Genomic DNA, 22,417 nt, shown 5'->3' on the forward strand with positions numbered 1-22,417 from the left:
CATTGAGAATCCAGTTTCTGTGTTGCCTGTTTTCATCCTAATTTTCATATCAGTTATTCATTTCAGTTCTGAAAACTTCCAGTGGACTTATTTAGGAGTATAACATCATCTGAATAAAGAGCTGAGTTTAATATCTCTGACTTTGTTCTCTGATTAATGCCATTCTTTCCTTCATAATGGGATTCATATAGATAAGGAATAACAATGCAGATAGTATGCATCTGATATGACACAAAACCATCCTTTTATGCATTCTTCAATTAGAGTTTTAAGTATGAGTTGTATATTGCTCTGTGTAATGTACCATTTATATCATATAACTGTGGCATTTTGAAAAGTTTTCTCTTGTTACCTTATATGCCTTTCCCATATCTACAAAATTAAGTGCATTCTCATGACTTCTCAACCTTTTACCTTAAATTAAAAAATCTTATTCTGGCAATCCCTATTTAGCCTAAATCCAGCTTATTATTATTTATTATTATCTGAGACCTCCAGAGAGTCAAGGACTCAATCAAGGGAGGCCATACATCACCCAAACCAGCTGTCATACCCTCCCTTAAACTCATTCACAATACATGTACTCACTACTTCAACAGGCAAACTATTCCACTCACTCACTGCTCTGTGAGAGAGAAAAATCTAGCTCTTACCCATTTCTTAACCATGAACAAACTTAACTTCCATTGATGTTCCCCCTTCCATGTTTTCTTCCCACCCCCTATATAATGAAAAATTTTATCAGGCAATAAAGGCCTTATAAAGAGGCAACTTGACTTCCTATCCTTATATGTCAAAGTTCGCCTCAACATAACTTGTTGAGGCTATGTGAACTTCAAATTTTCCACCATTATGATAAGATCTGTAGTCTCAATTTCTTGTAGCATACGTGTCGATATTCCATCTGTCCCTATTGACAAATTCTTATCTAGGTTATGAAAAGCTCTTTAACATCATTCTCATTCACCTCTCACTCTTCATTCAATGTTAGTAGTAACACTGTGCACCATGTTACAAACACCTGGTTGATATACCTTAGCAAATGAGCACTTGTTAATTGAACAATCTCATTATCTCTCAACAGTAGAGCACCATCTGCATTCAGTAAAGCTTTTCTTCTACATTCATTCTTTCTTTTACTTGTGGCAGAACAATAAAAATTTTTTGGATTGCCTGCATAGCCAATTTCTTTTCACATTCCTATTTAGCTTTCTGCACAATATTCATTACTTTTCTGGCCTGTGCTTTATATAATTCATAACTCCTCTCACTCTTTTTCTCACAATATTCCTTCCACATCATCTGCTTCTTATGGATCTCCTGCTTAATAAGGTTGCACATAAATTCACTCCCGCTCTATTTGTTCTTCAAACTTTAGCGATCCATTCAGGTACTGCCTCATTTAAGCACTTTTTCAAAGCTTGCCATGCCTGTCATGTAGCAGTATAACCCTTCCCATTCAGTAACTGATACCATGGAACCAAAAATAGTATTTTCTCTTTTGAGTTGGTCATAATTTCCAGCTATGTTGTTTAGCATATAACTTCTCCTAACTGGAACATCTATATTAGCTACTTTCCAAGAAAGTATAACATTACTGTCACCATTGTTGGTAAAATAGTCATATTTTTAACAGATATCCCTTCTGATTCTGTGATGAAATCTAACACTCTTTGACCTAGAGTTCTTTCTTTCACATGAGAAAGTTGTCTCGCAAGAGCTGAAATTCTGCTTCATTGTTATCATGAGATTTCTCTTCTAGCCAATCAATGTTTGGATAATTACAGCTACCCATAAGGATACTCATTTAAGGTATCCATCAGGGTAATTTGGAGATTCATTTCATTGTTGCCAGCATCTGAACCGCTAGGTCTGTAGCAGTACACCACCACCACCATATATTTCATTCTGTTAACCTCCACTTCACACCAGATAGCCTCAAATTCACTGCTACATGGGACATTATTGCTTCGATGTATTTCTTCCCTAACTGGATTCAAGTCATCAGATATCATTAGTAGTTATCCCACCCCTCCCATCCTTCTCTTCTGTGACTTCTAAAAACACTATACTCTTTATACTCAATCCCAATTACAACATCTGATTGTGTGATTGTCAGGTTTCACTAATCCCAACAGTCTTAGGCCACAATGCATTCAGTAAAGCAACAAACTCAATTCCTTTATTTCTGATGCTACTGGAATTTGTATATAGACATAACAAATTACCACCTGGCCTTTTCTTATACTTAGGTATGCAATCTGCTTGGCCTTGTACAATTTTCTCTTGTCCCTCCTCAGACATACTCAAAAGGTCTAAACCCAAAGCATACATTTCCACCCCTTTGCCAGATACACAACCATGCTCAGTGTCATTTATATCATCATCATATTTGCATATCTAAACTTACACATAATTCTCACCATGTTTCCCATGATAAGTTTGTTTCTCTGACTTTCTGCATTAGATCTCATCCCAATAAGTAATTTTTCCAGTATGGGGGAGATTGTTCCAAAGAATAGTGAGAAGTTTGTTTGGTATGTTTACAGCTGGACAGTGTATGGGTGTTGGCCAGTGGCTGCTCTAGATCTTACATGGTTAGAAGAAAGTGGAGGAATTGTAGTGACCAATTGAGAGGCACAATGCCCATGAAAGTGCCTTTTCTATTGGTACTGTGAAAAACAGTACCTATGGAAAAGTGACTGATGGGAGTCCGTGAAGGAAGGGTCACTTGTTAAGCAGATTGCCCTCTTGTATATCATCAAGAATTATTAGGGATGTTTGAATCTATCCCAATGGCTTTAACAGGCCTTTAAGGCCCACAACCTTCCAAGCATGCTTGAATTTCATAACCGAAATACGAGGATAGAATGGTCACTCCTATGCCTCAAGGTATTCTTGGCTGTATCCCTGTGTGTTCACGGGGCCGGTTTGCCTGCTTGCGGGATGAAAAACACCAGATTAACTGGCGGAAAAAACCCTACTGCCCGCGCCCAAGACTGTCTAACTTGGCTGTGGCTGAGGAAGATCCTTCAGCTCCTCACGTCATTGACGGGAATCGAACCTAGGACACTCCTTCCCCAGGCATATGGTTGCGAAGCGCAAAGCCACCAGGCTAACCGTGCGGACGGGATGTTTGAATGCACTACCCTAAATGTGGGAACAATATTCTAAGGATGTGGAGATCTGAGACTTATAAAGTGGTAGAAGTTGAAAGGAAGAGAAGTCATATTTTGAACAGAAAACACCAAGCATTTTAGAGGCTAAGGAGGCTATGTATATAATATGTTTGTGCAAGGATAAACTGGATATGACAGTGAGCCTAAGAACATAAAGCTGGTCTTGAAAGGAAACTGCAACATTATCAAAAGTAAGAGGGAGTGTAGTAGGATCTTTCTTACAGGTAATAAGGAAAACCTGAATTTTTATAGCATTGAAATTTACTAAGTCGTCATCACCCCCATTTAAGAATGTTAAGGAGATCAGTGTTTAAGTCACTGGTTTTGGAAGATCTTTAGGCTTCAATTATTTGAGTATTAATGGGTTTCTTTAATGATGAAGAGTACTATCATGCAAAATTGTACGTAGGATTTGAAGTCAGAGAGAAGGTCATTGATGTAAAGGAAGAAGAATGTGGCTAAGAGTATAGAACCCTGGGGTACTCCAGCATTGATAGAGAAATACATCCATATTTGATAATTTCTGGTCAGATATTATCTACTTCAGCTGTATTTTAGATTTTTAACATCTTTTTCTACCTTTTGTGGAAAAGGATATTAGAAATGCAGTCATGCGCACAAAATGTGCTCATGAAGGTGTTTCTTCTGGATATTTTTTAACACTGTTCTATCACATCTTATTTCATTTAATAATTTTTCAAAATAATCATCCAGATATCCTTATCTTCACTGTTTATGTTAGTATTATGCTTTTCTCTATTTCTAAATCTTTTCAGTAGCATCCATAATATTTTGCTTCATCTATATTCTATCCAAGACCTTCCCGTGACTTGTTTAGCTACTTTTACTCTTGTCATTATTTGCATTTAAAAATGTTAACTGGTGTAATCTGTTATTGTCACCTAAACCAAATGGGAGAGGAAAGGTTAGCAAAATAGATATTTGATATCAGCATAGCAGGAAAACAGACCCAGAAGAAGACTAAGAACTACATGGACTTTTAGAAGTGCATTAAAAGACCAAAATATAAACTCTGATAATATTCAAATCCTGACAAATAAGAGACTAATCTGAAGCAAAATTATTGCTATAAGTTGGTAATAATGTAAACTTAATCATGTGGTGCTTTCATAGTATCCTATACACCCCTTGAATATACATATCAGAAATTTGATAGTCAATGACTTTTACACTTCTGTTTAGATGCTTTTTCTTATTTTGGTAGGGTATTTAAATAGAAGTTAAGCTTGCCTACAGTTTCAGTGCTATAGAACATGAAAAATCTCTTTTTATTTCAAATAGTATAACAGGTAATTTTTGTTAATGTTGAACCTTTTTTTTCCTTTTTTTTTTTAAATGTGAAATTCATATTTGTTTATATCTGTGGCAAACACACTACACATGGCATGCAGTATGTCTGCCACTATTAGTACTGTTGGAGTGACACTTCGTTGTCAGTAACATGTCAGGTCATTGCACACAGACAACATCGTGTCTATACCACAAAGTAAATAACCAAATGGTATACCGGGCTTGTGATGATCAATCCTGTTAAGCATTTTACAGTGTCATTACTACCATTTCCCTAAAAAGATGTTCATAATTATATTTTATATTTATTTATATTATATTATAATATAATAATATATAAATAACAATATAAACAACAATATATAAATATATACACAGATCTCCAGCAGCAAACCAGTCTACTTTAAATAGTTTACAAAATGGTCTTTGTTCCCAAATATCAATGGCCACTGGACAGGATTCCAGCCAAGACGATGGGCTTTCTACTAATCTAACTACAGATACTACTGCATTAGGTAAAAATGAATATTAGATATATTATTTTTTCAAGTTTATAGTTTTATTATCCAGCTATATGTTTAAAAAAAAACATGCTTCTCTGATATTTACTCTTGCAGTGCAACTGTAGTCTGGCAGTCATGTGCTGATCATGAGTTACATCAGGAAACATCCTCACCTCACAGAGTGAAGATGTTTCGTGTTGCTACTTTCCCTTGATATATTGGTCAGATAAGGCTTTGTTACATAGAAGCTTTCATATTTATTTAAATTGACTCTTCTCAATTTTTACTCTTGGAGATATGCTAAAGATGATTTGTTCTTTCAGTATTTAAAAAAAAAAAAAAAACATGGAATCATTGCTGCTATAAACAGGGCTACCTCATTGGAAAGAAATAAATTCAGAATTTCAAAAATGTGAGATATGTTTATGCTACCTATTGATCCATTCTCTTTCTTCCCCTCCCCCAAGTACACTACCCATAAACTTCTTATTAATCTGCAGTTGCCAGCAGATTGATTTTTGAGGAGCTTACTCTTATTTTATGTGAATCTCATTTCGATTTTTAGAGGCTAAAGATGCTGTGGCTTTACCACCCAAGACTGCTTCTCACTTGTACTACTTCAGAAACATTTGGGATAGTGCACTACCAAAAACCTGCATAGGAACACAACAATCCAATTAATTAATGACCCTCCTCATGGATTCGCTCCACTTACTGTTTCATAGATGTTTGTTTTCTGCCTTGTGCTTCCTCCATGTTCTGTCCTACATGGCTAACATTCTATTGAACTGGCTACCATCATTCCTCCACTTGTTCCTCCCCAAGAACATAAGCAGTTGCTGGTCAACATTTCTGTTCAGCTTCAGATATGCCAACCAGTTTCCTCTTCCTCCTGTTTCATTCCATCTATATCAGTTCTTTTGAACATCCTCCCTCATTCTGTCTTTCCAAAGACTACAACATTCAGGTCTTCATGAAACACATAAACCAATCCCTTCTTTGATCTTAACCTCTTGCTCAGACCAAGTAGTAATATGCTATAGGTTTTGCAACTATTTGTGTGGATTTTGATATTTCTTCTTTTCAGCCATTTTCTGTCCACTGCTGGATGAAGTCCTCCTCTGGTTCCTTCCACCTTTCTCTGTTCTTGGCAATGGTTGACCAATTTTTCCCAACAAAATTTGACAATTCATCACTCCACCTTCTTTTAGGATGTCCTTCACCTCGTTTCCCTTCTTTTGGAATCCAGTTCATTAGTATAGTGCTCCATTGCTCATCTTCTCTTCTGGATAGATGTCCAGCCCATTTCCATTTTAATCACCTGTGGTGAAGAATGATGTCAGTGATATGAGTCTGGCTTCTTATCCAGGTGTTTTGCTTCTTATCTGTTAATGTGAGCCTAGCATCAGCCTCTCCATTTTTTCTTTGAGTTGTTGCTAGTTTATTTGTCAATGCTTTGGTTAGAGACTAAGTTCACAACCATGTGTGATGGCTGAAAGTATACGCTGGAATGACTTCCTTTTTAAACAGAGTGGGACATCATTGTTTTGAAAAATGATTTTCAATTTTCTAAATGCACTCCAGGCAAGTTGAACTATTTATTTCCTTTTGGAGTCCACAGTTCAGATCAGTGAGAAGACCTAAATATCTATATGAAGATACTCTTTCCAAGAAATTGTTTTCTATTATTATGTTTTTTGGTGTTACAAAATGATTAAACACGATTTTAGTTTTTTCTCTGTTTATTTTTAGGCCAACTTTTCTGCTTTCATGATATAGGTCTTCTGGAGTGGTTTGCAAAAATTATGATATCATCTACATATAGGTGTGTTAAGTTTCTGTTATTAATTTTCATACCAAGGTTTGTCCAGTTTATTTTGTTAAATATTTCTTGAAGTACTGCTGTAAAGATTTTTGGTGACAGAGAGTCTCCTTGTCAGGCACCTTTTTCAATTGATATTTTATTGCTACTTGTGTGAAGTTGGATTGTTGCTGTTGCGGTGTTCTGGTAGATTTCCTGGAGGAGGAGATCCGTATATTCTCCAGGAACTCCCTGATTCTGGGGTGCTTTGATTATTGCTTTAGTTTTGATGGAATCAGATGCTTTTTTCATAATCAATAAAGGCTAAAGAGAGAGGCAATTGGTTTTCTTCTGCTTTTTCTATTATTTGTTTTATTGCATGAATATAATCAACTGTATTTATTCTGAATGGAGAGCTTATAAAATGAGTAAAAAGAAATCAGCTACTTAAGCACAATTTTTAGTGAAAATATCAAATTAAATATGAAAATAGAGAACACAGAAAAACTGGTATACTAAGAAGTTAGTTGACTTATTTCTTTCTTATTCCATATAAATTTATTCAGTTGTCTTCCTATCATATCAGTTTTGCTAATGGTGCTGTCTGGATCTGTGTAGCCATCCATTTTTTCAAATAAAAGTGTTTTATCACTGCACGAAACTCGTTTTTCTCCATTTTTATGAAAAATGCAAATATGGTCATTTTAAATGTTTGCCAAACGAGAACTACACATGGCTAAAATTTTGCCAGGGGTCATGAAAAAGATAATACGTGCCGACACTGGTATGAATGAACGAATTCTGTCGCCGTCTGTTTGAAATTTACCAAACTTTTCAAACAACCCTCGTCTCTCCACTGTTATTCAGCATCTATATGGACCATATAATAAACTTAGCTGTTTGCTTTATTCAGATGATTTCTATTTCTATACAAATCTAGTGCAAGTCTCCAGGATTCTTTAACTAAATTGAAATTTTAAAAAAAAAGGCCAAACTATGAAAATTAGCAGGTACATAGAAAACCTCAGCTGCATTCTCGTTAGAGAACCTGTAGAAGAAATAAAATAGTTCAACTGTTTAGGCACGATTTTGTAGCCAATATGGCAAATTAATTATGGAAGTAGATAACTTAATAAGCAAAGCTGGTATGGTAGTGTTACATCGTTGCTTTTGCCTATATTTTACTTTTATTACTCCTTTTATCACTATTTTTCTATTCTACAATCGGACCTAAGAATTATCTATTTTTGGGGCTTGTCTCCTTTTCGGATATTGATAAATTTATATTTTTAAGCTGTGCCAGCAAATATCCTATAATAGAAGGGACTTATTCAGAGAGACATTCCCAGAATTTCATGCATATGCTCATTAACAAAACTTTACTACGGCCAAGTAGATTTCAACTAGCAGTCGTGACCTCTAATCTAACTCTATAAACTTTCAATTCCCTCCCGCTTAGGTTCTAATTTTGAGTGGTAGTTTGATTCTCATATTCAGGCAAAACTCAGGTATAAAAACAAAACATGTTTATTTGGATCTTAAGACACAACTATAATATATCACACATTCAATGGACTCAAGGTCATGCAAAATCAATTCATACTAAGTTAATTCTAAAGTCATACTAAATAAAGGAAATAAGCACAGTGCTATACAAGCAATAATTCTCTTCCATGTTTTTTTCTCATTAATATACTCGGATTTTACGTCAAAGAAATTCCAATCAGATTCTATCTGCTACACTTGTCTCATATATTGAATTCTGTCACACTTATATATATTTGTTCCAAGACAATTTTGTCTGATGGACACCAACTATTACAAATCAGAATAATTACTTATTCTCTAGTAAACTGTCCACATTCAACCAGTACACAATTACTTTCTTTTCTCTAATGCAACTGAATAACATATAACAAAATACTGTACTTTACCATCACTATGCCAGAAATCAGGTCTGCCAGATCTGTCTGCCTTTTTGTTAAGCACGACTGTACTTCCATCCCGTCCACATGCTGGGTCTGATTAGGCTGCACTTCGCGCATGATGGTGTTTCTGTGTTGTTCTTGATTAGCTGCCAGACATACTCGTATCTGCTGCTGCTTCTAAGGAAACGTTTGCCGTTCCTCTCCGATTGGACATTTAGAGAAGGCTCGCAACTGCTGATGCCGACATCTCACGCTCAGCTCCGTCAGAAATCTATCAAACATCTTTAAGAATAGGCTCGCTGTCCCGTCTCACGTCCGTCTCGACCAGAAAAGACCAAATCCCAGGAGTAAAAAGCCCTGAAAACCGGCATGCATCACCTTTTATTCCTACTTCCTGCACCCCTTTTTTCCTTCTGCTTTTTCACATGCCACCTCTTGATATTGCCCCCTGGTTGATTCCATACTCGCCTTCTGCTCTAGAAGTACTCTTTTCCTGGAAAGCGAACGAAAGTTACCTTCCGCGTATGCCACTGCCTTGGGCCCTACTCAACCTGCATGGCTCGCATGCAACCTTTGGACTACTGTTTACAACTTACTCAGTGACTTACTGTATACAAAATTGTCTTAATGAAAGTAATATTTACACACAAATTCTCTACTTAACAATTTTGAACAGACAACATTAAATCATAATAATTTACATGAAGGGAACATATATTCTTACACACACTTAGTAATTTCTTTTATTTTCTGTAAGTTTTTCCTACAGCTTTTATATTAAACATGTTAAATCCTGAATGAATAGTTCCCTTTTCCAAGTTCTTCATTCAGAATCTAACAGTAGGGAGTCAAATAAATAAATTTATATAGAATAAGAGACAAATTATCCAAACACTGAACTTGTGATTGTTCAAACTAATTTTAACTTATTGATCTGAGAATTGGGTTGGAAATAAAGTTGATCACAGTCTAGAGATATGAGAGTTCTGAGAAAAATTAGATGCACAGGTGATATGAATGGCAGAGTCATATTAAAAATGACAATATTGAGAAAGAACTTGACATTGTTAGCATTCTGGAATGTGGAAGCAGAGACAGTCTGTTGATGGCATTGTCACTTAAATAGAATGGGAGAGGAAATTTTAACAAAATGTGTTTTGATGCCAAGGCAGTGGAAAGACCCATAGGAAGAAGTAGATAACAGAATAACAGAGACCTTTGCATGAAGTCTAACAAAATCCATTAGGAAAGTGTCGTGTGAACTGCAAACATCCACCTAGTCTTTCAGTGTGTCTCTTGTCAGCAAATTAGTATATTACTCTAATATGACATTATTGGAGTGTTGACAAGTGATAGGAGATTAATATATGAGCAGATTCTAGAAAGGTCTGATAAACACCTAGACAAAAATAATATTAAAGCAACTGATATAACCACAAGAAAGAACATACTAGTAGCACAGTTATGGAGGTAACTTACATGTGATTATATCAGTTGCTTTAATATTCTTTCTATTCTAGGTGTTTATCAGAACTTTCCAGACCTGCCTCATATATCACATATATGTGACAAGTGATGGGAGATTGATTTACAGAGTGTCTTCATTCGATCTCCCTAGTTTCAAAGAATGGTAAAAAATCAAGATACAGAAATATGTAAGGTTTGGGTTGTTCAAACATTCCAGAGACTATGAGTTTCATCCAGAATTTTTTTCCTGCTGGGGGGGAGTGCAAGTTGTGTTGTGGTTAGCTGAGCTGAAATCAATCAAAGCTGTGCAGCGTAAGTTCCATCAGGTGTACAAAAAGACAGTACCCGATCCCAAGAGTATCCATTTGTGGAAAGAAAATTTCCTAATGACAGGAAGCATTTCAAAACAATATGGAGAAGGGAAGCAGCCAATATCAGAGGAGAAGGTAGAGAAGATTCGCGAAACCTTTGCATGAAGCCCGACAAAATCCATTAGGAAAGTGAACTGCAAATATCCTGCTCCACCATTCACAATGTCATCCATCATAAGATGTGTTTATAAAGTGCAGATGTTGCAGGAAATCAAGCAAAATGATAAGCCACGACAGGTAATATTTTTAGCTGAAATTCTGGAACGTGTCAATGAGAATCCAGATTTGCTTTTCAGACAAAAAGACAGGCTCTTCCCTCAGTGGTGATTGGACTTGGAGGACTGATTCCCTTGCCACCACGATCGCTGAATCTTTCTCCACTTGATTTTTTCTTGTGGGGAGGGGGTGGGGGGTATGTGAAGGACAACTAAAGTGGACAGTTTAGAGAACCTGAAACATCGCATTTCTGCTGCTGTCCTCCATCACCCCTGATATGCTTCAGAGAACCTGGTTAGAGATAGACTATGGACTTGACATTGTGTATGCTACTAAAGGAGCACATGTGGAAGTGTACTGATTTTTATTTATAAAAATTCGTGAGTGTTCCTTCTCGTTTGTACAATTTCGACACCATGGTCCATACTCTTAAGTAACATGCTGAAACTAGGGAGATCCAATGTGGACACCCTGTATATCAGGAAATTGATAATGATGATAAAAGTGACATATTGAAAATAAAATTATTTTAAAAAAAAGTGTTAATAAGAATCAAAATAGTTCAGCTTTTAAAGCTGAAGTGTAGATTCTAATATACAAGTATTGGTGAAGAAAATATAAAAATATGAACATAAGTACCATTTGCAAAATCTGAAGAAAATGTATATTGTTTCAGCTAGGAAGGCATGTGGTGATTCACAAGGATAAAAAAATCAGGACCTAATGGTGGACTCAGAACTTAAAGATCAGTTCTGGAAAAGAGAAATTATGTTGAAAGTTTCTAGCAAGTCAGCAGGTACTTTTAGGAAATAAAGAGAAAAATTAAGACAGCTAACTGTGTATGTGCAATTAGAGAAACAAAAGTCATTGGACCATATTGTGAGAAACCAAAGATGAATATTGAAGTCAGCAAAATTTTCTGAAGGTGATTAAAATGCTTAGAAATGGAAGAAAGAGTACTATAAATGGAATCAGAGATGATAAAGATAATATAAAACTGAAAATAAAGATTATCTGGGTGTATGGAGTAATTACTTTGAAAAATTGTTACATGAAATAACCAGGGTGAAAAAGAAATAATAATGATAAGAATCTGTGTGCAAGAGTGACCAACTTATACAGCTATATTATTATTATTTAACACCTCCAGGGAGTCCAAAGACTCATCGAGGGAGGGCATCTACTCTACAACTCTTCATCTCACAACACCACCAACCTTCTTCATTTAACACTAACGCCCCACAGGGGGGCAATTAGAAAATGTACATGTACAATTTGTATTATACTTTTTCAGAACTTGGCTGACTCTCATGCTAGAAGGGGGGGGAGGCATCAACATCTTTGAGACGAGGTGGGGGCATGATCCAAAAACGATTGAGAAACACTGCTTTAAACTGAATTCTTTAATGGATTCATCACAATCAGAATCTTTGGCTGAATTTTCCCCGCCATTTGGTTCATGGTCATCTATTAGTTGTACCAGTTCTTCCTCATCTAAATCTATTTCCCCATCAATTAATTCACTGTTGAAGAGATTGGAGCACTTATGAAGAAGTTCGCGAAGGTTGAGTCTCATATGCTGATCGAAACCTAATGTATCTTCAGTCTTGTTCAATTGTTACTTGGCAGTTTACAGTGGGTGGGTTTATCCCTATTAACAAACGCGTATATTGCAAAAGAACTCTAAGTGGCCATTACTATAGAAATAATTTTTTTTACATAAAAAAAAACATTACATATTGTATGTAACTCACCAAAAAATAAAGTGCTCAGCTTGAGATTAACATACTTATGATTTTTAATGCACTTTCCTAGCAGAAAACTAAGACAATTTTCAGTAATAAATACTTTGTATGGTAAACAATTAACGTACATGCGTGCGAAAGGTTAGGCCCCTAATATAAATTCGCTACATATAACTACATGAGCGATACGGGCAGATGCAAATTTAACGAAGATGAAATTTGACTTTTAAGTCGCGTGTTGAAAAATATATGAAAAGATAAAGGGCTACTAGAGTTTATATACCATCTTATATCGAAACCGCATTCGACAAGGGTTACTACAATTTATAGACTGCGTTGTATAAGTACTGCGTTATACGAGGGTTACCTGTATTTGCCTTTTGGTTATAAAGACCTGGATTTGAATTCCATGTAGGATGCAAGGAATTTCTGTAAAGGTTTTTTTTAGTTGAAGGCAAGTTAACACAGCTCATGAAGATGACAGTTTTTTCCTGTTGGAAATTTGGGTTTTTTATCTTGCAAAATAACTTAACTAGCCAGGGAATGCACACAGTGAACAGATATTAATATGTTAGTCTCATTGCCTTGAGTTGGTCTGGTCATATTCTACCGAAATCAAACCGTATGCATGGCTGAATGCATTTTATTGATGTCACAAAACATCTAAACCACAGCTGTTTTACAAATACAAAGGAACAAGGGAATGATTTATAAAACAGCTGTGGTTTAGTCCTTTTCCTTTATGCTTATTTTCAGTTAATTGAGATTTTTTTTCAGTATGAACTAAATAACAGGTTTATTAAATTACTTAAGGAATTTACAACATACAAATGATGTAAATTAAAATTAAACTTTAATCTGTATTCCAATATTTCGGCAATGTCACGTTGCCATTTTCACAGGAACTTAAAATAAAGACACGTGCACGCAGGCACTACACACACAGTAACTGAGGACGAAGCAGGAAGCTGTTGTTTCTCCTAAAAGCCCAGACTTAGAAGACCTTCTGGTCTTCTAAGTCTCCCAAATTTGGGGCAGTCTCATGCAACCAAATTTGTTGAGGTTTGGCATGTTTCTTAGTGCTGAGGCTGATTCCATGAATAGCCTTTCAAATTTGAGTTTACTATGGTGTATTACCATGGCTTTCTTCCACCGTATTCTGTGGCGCGTATCCAGAGCATCGTCTGCAAGATCAGAGTGGCTGGCTGTACTGGTGAAAACGGATGTAGTCCTTGTGTTCTGAAATTCTGATGTTCGCTGTCCTGCCTGTTTGGCCAAAGTAGGACAACACTGCAAGAGACCTAGTATACACCAGGTAGGTCTAAGGGAGGTGGTTGGTCTCTATGGAGACTTTTGAAGAGAAAACCTTAAACTCTGCCCCACAGAAACCAACTATATGGCTTCGCTACATTGATGGTGTATTCGCTGTTTGGCCACATGGCTCTGATACATTCCTCTCCTTCCTAACACACACCTAAACAACCAACACCCCAGAATCAAGTTCACCCTGGAAAAGGAGAAAAATAACAGCCTCCCTTTCTTAGACACACTAGTCACCCGCCAGCCTGATGGAACCTTGGTTTTCTCAGTTTATAGAAAATCCACCCATGCAGGCAGATACATTCACCAACATCCTCCCCCCTCCCCCCCCACCTCACAACAATATGGTTATTAGACACTACACGCCAGGGCTAAACTTATCTGTTCAAATGACAATGCCCTAACCACAGAACTAACCACATCCTCAACACTTTCTCAGCCAATGGCCACACACCCCCCGAAAAAAAATCCAAAAAATATTGACACCAGTTAACCACAACCCCCCCCCCCCCTCACAACAAGGATTATTCTAAATCCATCACCATTCCCTACATCCGAGGCACCTTGGAAAAAATTACCAAAATCCTAAAAAAACATAACTTGACCTCTTGTTATAGACCATATAAAAAATTAGCTAAAGACCAACCACCTACCTGGTGTATACCAGGTCCCTTGCAGCTGTAAGCTGTCTTACTTTGGCCAAACAGGCAGGACAGTGAACATCAGAATTTCAGAACACAAGGACTACATCCGTTTTCACCAGTACAGCCACTCTGGTCTTGCAGACCGTGCTCTGGATACTCGCCACAGAATACAGTGGAAGAAAGCCATGGTAATACACAGTAGTAAATTCAAATTTGAAAGGCTATTCTTGGAATCAGCCTCAGCCCTAAGAAACATGCCAAACCTCAACAAATTTGGTTGCATGAGACTGCCCCAAATTTGGGAGACTTACATCAGAAGACCTTCAGCCCAACTGCCGAGAATACATACATAGCCCGTAGGGGGCACCTTCAGGACTTTTAGGAGAAACAACAGCTTCCTGCTTCATCCTCAGTTACCATGTATAGTGCACGTGACGTTGCCGAAATATTGGAATATAGATTAAAGTTTAATTTTAATTTGATAAGCATGTATAACCAACTTCTAATCCTTTCTATGAGAAGAACTAAATAACAGACTATGGATTCAAATCCTATTTTGGAATATCTTTAGGTTTACTCTGTTTTTGATGTCTGTTGAGAGACCACTGCTCTGTTAATTACAGATGTAATGTGAAACAGCTTCATGTTTGGTCTCTAGAACAGTATTTCTTGATTATCCTTACCTTAAGGTGGCTGCCTGTTATACTAATGTATTCACATATTTTCTAATCCTTTCATCCCTTTCTCAGAAATAAACTTCTTATCCTATTTGTGCCTTATAACACATAAGGCCGAGATCAATTTCTTTCATATGCCTCTGTTCTGAGCCACCAGTTCAGCTTCTCTGTCAGGTTAATGCCTTCCCCCTTCTCCATTTTCCTTCTGGGATCCATGTCAAAACCACTCTAGGAATATCTCTGCTGTCCATTCTCAGTATGTGTTCAATCCTTAAATCTGCTTTTTTTTTTTTTTTTTCTCATTGGTGATGCTTTTTTACTCAATCTTCTTATGAGTCATTGTTTGTTAAACATTGGAGCCAAAATATTTTTAATATTTTATGCAAACATTTTGTCTGTAAACTATTTAATTTAACTTCCTGTTTCTTTGTCAGCTTCTATATCTCTGATCCATATATTAATACAGCCTTAACATTGCTATTGAAGATATTTATTTTGGTTTTATGGTATTTTGATGATTTCTGTATATTATTTAATATTCTGAAAGCAGTATTAGCTTTTCTCAATCTTTGAATTATATCCCTATGAGTTCCGAACACCTTCAGTATCTGCATTGCTCAGAAATAAACAGCATATCAGTAATGGAACAATGTGAATATCATCTTTATATTCAGTGCATATTTTGTTAAAATTACTTGCTTCTTTATAATTGCAAATTTCAGTATTGTGCAATGTATCCCTTACGCTTGCTAACCGAATCACTCCGTTGCAGATGTGTTTGATTTTTGTGGATAGACTAGTGTTGTCTGAGCAGGGACTCAATTAGTGAAGGTTTCGATAGTACCATATGCTGAGCTGGATGTGACAGGTGATGTATGTACCTTCCAGTATCGGTTGGCTTTTCTGTAATTGGAAAAGGATAAGAGTTCATTGGGTGATCAAAGTATCAAGGCAGACAATGGATTATTACAAGTCACACTTCCTCCCACATTAAAAATTCTGTGTTTCTAATCTTGCTTGTTCGACTTGATCCTTTGACATCATGTTCAGTTTTGAAAACACAGTCCTAAACGTGGCTCCTCGCTAATTGACAATATGACTATGCCACATGGATGATGTGTTTTCCAAGCCGAATGGTTAGGATAGCTTGGAAACCTTCCAGTAGGATTCAGTGAGTAGTTAAGTGTAGCTCATTTTTGGTATGGCTTGAAGGCAGTTTGTACATCATCTAATCTGATCCTGTGGCCTCCTCTTTAAGAGGATTGCAGCTGATGAACAGTCTGCTTCCATGCCTCTCTATCTCTTGCTTCTGTAAGACTCTTGCCCGTCCAATCTTTGACATTGTCTTTCCATTGCAGTCGGGGTCTTCTCTTCTTCTCCTTCCCTCTACCATCCCCTGCAATACTATTCTGGGAAGCTCTCCAGAAGAACCCCTCATCAAATGTCCTGCAAATGCTATTTTTCTTCTTGGGATATTAGCCATATAGTCGCTTTCATTTTGAATCTTTTAAGAACCTCTTCATTGCTCACTCTTTCAGTCCAGCTGATATGATCCATTTTTCTCAAGCACCACATTTCAAATGCATTCAGTCAGTCACTCATCTCCTTATTGATTGTCCAGGACTCACATCCATATGTCCCCATGCTCCAGATCATTGTCTTGAGGATTCTTACTTTCAACTGTTTGTTCAGATTTCTATTTCCTGATATGTGGTATATTTGGAAAAATGCTGCTTTTGCCTTTTTAATTCTGTTCTTAATTTCATAATTAGATCTATTGTCTTCTGTTATCCTCCCAAGGTATTCAAAACTTTTTACATTTTCTATTCTTTGTCTGTTCAGTGATTTCCATCCCATCATTTCCTTTCCTTGAAATCTTCATCACCTTTGTCTTCTGAATGTTTATTTTCATTTTATATCTCTCATTTCCAACCCTGTTCAGTCTGTTCAAAATTCTTTGCAAGCCTTCCTCTGTTTCGCTTATAAGTACAATGTCATCTGCCTATCTTATATTATTTATCAGATGTCTGTTTATCTTTATTCTATCCTTCAGATCTTCCAAGACCTCCGTCATCATCCATTCACTATAGACATTAAAAAGGAGTGGGGACATCCCATACCCTTTCTTATGGGGATCCATTTAGTATCCTCTCCTTCAAATCTGACCCTGGCTTCTTGAGTTTTGTATATTCTTAAGAAAATTCTCATAATATTTTTATCTATTCCTATTTTATGCAACATATCAAATAAAACAGAGTGATTAATGTTATCGAAAGCTTTTTCATACTCCACAAAGCATATATATAAATCTTTATTGCACTCGATCATTCTTTCCCCCAATATCCGTAGTGTTGTGATAGCTTCCCTGGTTCCCCTGTTTCTCCTGAAAACAAACTGCGCTTCATTTAATTCCTCTCTATCATCTGTTCTATTCTTATATATATGTTGATTAGGACTTTTGCAACATGCTCAAGCTGATAGTTCTGTGCTAGCTGCAATCCATCGTTCCTGTAGTCTTGGGAATAGGAATAACAATAGATCTTATGAAGGCTTTAGGTATTCTATCCTCCTCCAGACTTCTATTAAAGATGATGGATAGAAGTTTTATTCCTTCCTTTCCCAATGCCTTCAGTAACTCTCCTTGAATATCATCCACTTCTGGAACTTTCCTATCCTTTATTCTTTTAATGGCTGCTTTGGTTTCCCATTCCTTAATTTTTGGGGCATCATCATTTTCTATCTGATCACATTCCAGATTATCTTCATCTCCATAAAGTTCTGTAACATACTTCTTCTATCTTGTCATTTTCTTCCAACAAAATCTTTCATCCTTCTCTTCTTTCCTGAAATCAAGTCCAAGCCTTCATAGACCTTTCTCATATCCTTTGCTGTATCATTTTCCTCTATTTCCTTGCAGACCTAATTGAGCCAGTCTTCCTTTGCCTTTTTAGCCAGAATTTTTACTTGTTTATTGATCTCTTTATACCTGACTTGGGCTTCATCGCTGTTCTTATTCTTCCATTTTCTTCTTTCGTCCATTTTTTCTATCACCTCGTCAGTAATTCAGGACTTCCTTCCTCTCCTCTCTACCTCACCGAGAAGACCTTTAGCACATTCCTTGATTTTCTCTCTTAGATCAGTCCAGATTACTTCTAGGGGTTGATTTCTTATTTTTGTAGTTTCATTTTCTTTATTTATTTGTTTTAATCTGATTTTTACTTTAATTGTGAGCAGGTTATGCTCACTAATGCATTCTGCTCAAGGATAAGGTTTTGCATTTTTTATTACATAGATATATCTCAAGATTAATATATAATCAATCTGATTTCTGATTTCTTCACCTCTCTGTCCAGGGCTCTCCAAGTATACAGTCTTCTCTCATGTTGTTGAAACCAGGTATCATCATCATCATCATCATCAAATTCCTGCCATGTACTCTCAAGGGGGTGTACAGGATATGATAGTACTACATGAAAAAAATTACATCATTACTAACTTCCTATCTACAATTTTCCTCCAAATCAGTCTGTTACTTGTCAAGACTCCAACATTATCAGATCTTATATTTCTATTGTCTAAGGCACTTTGTACCGTATCAATCCACCTATATCTTGGACTTCCTGTGGGTCGTTTTATTGCCAACCTGGCAGAGAACACTTGTTTTGCTAATCTTTCTTCACCCATTCTGTTTAAGTGACCATACCACCTGAGATTAGCTCTGCTAACGTATTCCTGGATGTTGACAATGTCAAGTTCTTTCCTAATATCCTTATTTTTAATATGATATTGCCATTGATGCCATCTGTTCACGCCTATAATCTTTCTCAGGACTCTCATATCTGCGGTCTCTAGTCTTTGGTCAAGTGTTTTACTTCTGACCCAGCTCTCAGATCCATAAGTTAAAACTGGTTTGAACACTCTTGTATACAGCTAATTTAGTGTTCCGACTAATTTCTTTCTTATTCCATATGAATTTATTCAATTGACTTCCTACCATACCAGCTTTGCTGATTCTGTTGTCTATTTCTATATTTAATTTACCATCTTCAGTAAAAATCGTGCCTAAGTAGCTGAAATGTTTCACTTGTTCCACAGGTTCTCCATTCACAACACAGTTGACATTTTCAATGATTCTTCCTATTTTCATTGTCTTTGTCTTTTTATTGCTGACCACCATAACATATCTATTACAACAGCTATTCAATTTAGTCAGAGAATCTTGCAGACGTAGCGGATTTATTTAGAAGTATAACATCATCCGCTAAAGCAAAGAGTTGACATTAACATCTCCAATTTTGATATCATGTTTAATACCACTTTCTTTCATAATGTGATCCATATAGATAATGAGTAACAGAGGGGATAATGTACATCCTTGTCTCACACCAGATTTAACATTAAACCATCTTCCTGTATTTCCTTCAATTCTAACTGCTGACTTACGACTCAAATACAGACTAAGTATTGCTTGATATAATGCCCCATTGACACCATATAACTGTAGCGTATTGAATAGCTTCTCTCTTGGCACCTTGTCATTTGCGTTTTCCAAATCGACAAAACTTAAATATAGATCTCTGTTATATTCCCATGCTTTCTCGACTATTTGTCGTAAAGTGAAGATCTGATCCTGACAGCCTCTATTTGGCCTGAATCCAGCTTTTTCTTCACCCAGCTTTTCTTCCACAATTCTTCTCAACCGTTTCTCAAGTATACTTGCATAGATCTTGCCAGGAACACTCAGTAGGGAAATACCTCTGTAATTCTCATATTCAGTTTTATTTCCCTTTTTATATATGGGTACTATGAGAGCTCTACTCCAATCATCGGGAATTCGTCCCTCTGTCCAGGCTTTCTGAACTATGCAGTGCAGCCACTGTAAGACTCTTATACCACCATACTTCAGCATTTCTGGTCGAATATCATCTGTTCCTGCTGCCTTTCCACGTTTGAACCCTTTGATGGCTTTTTCTACTTCAAGTATGGATATGTATTCCTGACTGCGTGCCTGGTCACTGTTTTTTACCACCGTGCTGTCATCACTGCTTGTTTCATTTAGCAGTTTTTCAAAGTAATTACTCCATACTTCAAGGATATCTTTTTCTCCTGTTTTCATGTCACCTTTATCATCTCTAACTCCTTCTACAGCACTCTTTCCTCCATTCCTAAGCTTCTTTGACAACTTCCAGAATATTTTGCCACCTTCTTGATATTTATTTTCTATATTCTTGCCAAAGTTCTCCCATGACTTTTGTTTAGCTAGTTTTACACAGTGTTTAGCAATCTTGCATTTGTCTCTGTATTCTCTAAGAGCACAGGCTGACTTATTTGACAGGAACTTTTGATATGCTTTCTTCTTTTTCTTCACTGCCTCTTTAACTTCCTGTGTCCACCATGGAGTTCTGATTTTTTTTATCTTTGCAGACAACCTCACCACATGCCTCTCTGGCTAAATCAATCAGGGTTTTCTTCAAGGTTTGCCACTGAATCTCCAAGGATTGGTTCCTGTTCTCAAACTCTTTCATTTTTTCTTCAATAATCTTTGTGTATTTTAGTCTACAGTTCACATTTGAGAGCTGCTCAACTTTTATTCACTTTAAAACTTTCTTACATGTTATTCTTTTCGATATGAAATTCAATTTTTTCCTGCTCAAGACTAAATAGTGATCACTTCCAATTTCAAATCCTCTGTACACTCTGGTGTCCTGCACCAGGGAGAAAACATCACTATCAACAATAACACAGTCAATGAGACTTTTTTTATTCCTTGCTTCTTCTCTCCATGTGAATTTGTGCACATTTTTATGTTGGAACATGGTGTTAGTAATAACCAGTCCATGTCCTGAGCAGAAATCCAACGGATATTTGCCATTATTATTAGCTTTGCTCTTTTCTCCAAATTTTCCCAAAATATTTTTGTATGTCTCACAATCATTTCCTACTCCGCTATTTAGATCCCCAACAAGGATCAACTTTTCCTTTTTCATTTTGTCAGTTGCTTTTTCTAAATCCTCAAAAAATTCCTCCACTTCTACCTTAGTAGTCCCTTCTGTGGGACTATAGGCACAAATAAGTCTCATTGTCCAGTTCCCCATTCTCATATTTGCCGACATTACTCTACTTGAGACTGACTCCCATTCAAGAAGATTAGCCTCATATTTTGTGTTGAATACTATGGCTACTCCTTCTTTTCCTTGATTGTCATTGCCTGAATATAACATTTTGTATTTATTGTTCAGAAAGATCTCACCAGTTTTTGTCTTTTATTGTTTCAGTCACCCCTGTTATGTCGATCTGGTACTTATCTAATTCCTCAGCTAGCTCCATTTCTTTGCCATTCAGGCTTCTTATGGGAGACTGTTTTTCTTGCTACTGTGTTAAATTTTTTAAAATATATAAAAATAAATAGTAGGCTTTGTTTGTTCTCAAGAATGAACTTAGGAGCTTTCCCATGGAGCACATTATGGAATGCTTTTTTAATGTGTATCGTTCAATTCTTTTGCTCATCTGTTGAGTGCTAAAACTGGTGTTGTTCATCTTCTGCCTCATTTAGTTTAGGAAATTTCAGTATAATATAAGTTGAAAAGCATTTTTCCGTCTAAATCAGTCCTTTCCAATGTTAAGTTAATGCTTTTTTTTGTTGTTGTTGTTTTTTTTATGTTGAGCCCATACACAGGAGGTTGGTTGGTCAACCTATAGTACATTAGTATCATGTATGGGTGGTGGGTTGGGAAAGGACGAATTTGTTTACATTTGATTTGAATGACTTTAAATTGTATTCCTTGGGAAACACAGCAGGTGGGAGACTGTTCCACAGTGCAACAGTTGCAGGGATGAAGGAAGATGAAAAGAAACTTGTTCTGTTTGTTTCTAGGTGAACTGTGATAGGATGTCGTGCAGCAGCTGTACGTGTTCCAATGAGTTTAGTACTGAGCGGAGGAATTATTGATGATATTTCCGATGAGCATTTCCCATGGAAATATTTGTAGAATATACATACTGCAGAGACCGTACGTCTGTGTGAAAGAGGGGTGAGGGAGTTGGTAAGGGATGGATCATTGATAAGTCTAATTGCTCTCCTCTGTATTGAGTCGAGCATTTTGAGAGAGCTTTTTTGGGGCCCCATCCCATATGTGAGAGCAGTATTCAATATTTGGGCGGATTTGTGTAATGTTTTGTGTAATATCTGTTTGGGGGGTGAATAACATCTTGAACGAAAGAGGAATCTTGGTTTTTTTGAGGCTGAGGATGCAAT

At 36.5% G+C, this 22,417-nt stretch overlaps 1 protein-coding gene across 3 annotated transcripts in view; it reads left to right on the plus strand.

Annotated features, from left to right (window-relative positions):
• Alh (coiled coil domain containing protein Alhambra) overlaps positions 1–22,417 on the plus strand; it is a 294,506-nt gene that overhangs the window by 189,669 nt on the left and 82,420 nt on the right. For all 3 annotated transcript variants that reach the window (XM_090391968.1, XM_090391969.1, XM_090391970.1), the window contains one exon: positions 4,869–5,005. In XM_090391968.1, the coding sequence (XP_090248094.1) occupies positions 4,869–5,005 (137 nt within the window). The remainder of the gene's footprint in view (positions 1–4,868; positions 5,006–22,417) is intronic.

This window comes from Typopeltis vanoorti, chromosome 4, assembly GCF_054136105.1.
Source record: "Typopeltis vanoorti isolate ZY-2024b chromosome 4, IOZ_Tvanoo_1.0, whole genome shotgun sequence".
In the NCBI taxonomy this organism is placed as follows: Eukaryota; Metazoa; Arthropoda; class Arachnida; order Uropygi; family Thelyphonidae; genus Typopeltis; species Typopeltis vanoorti.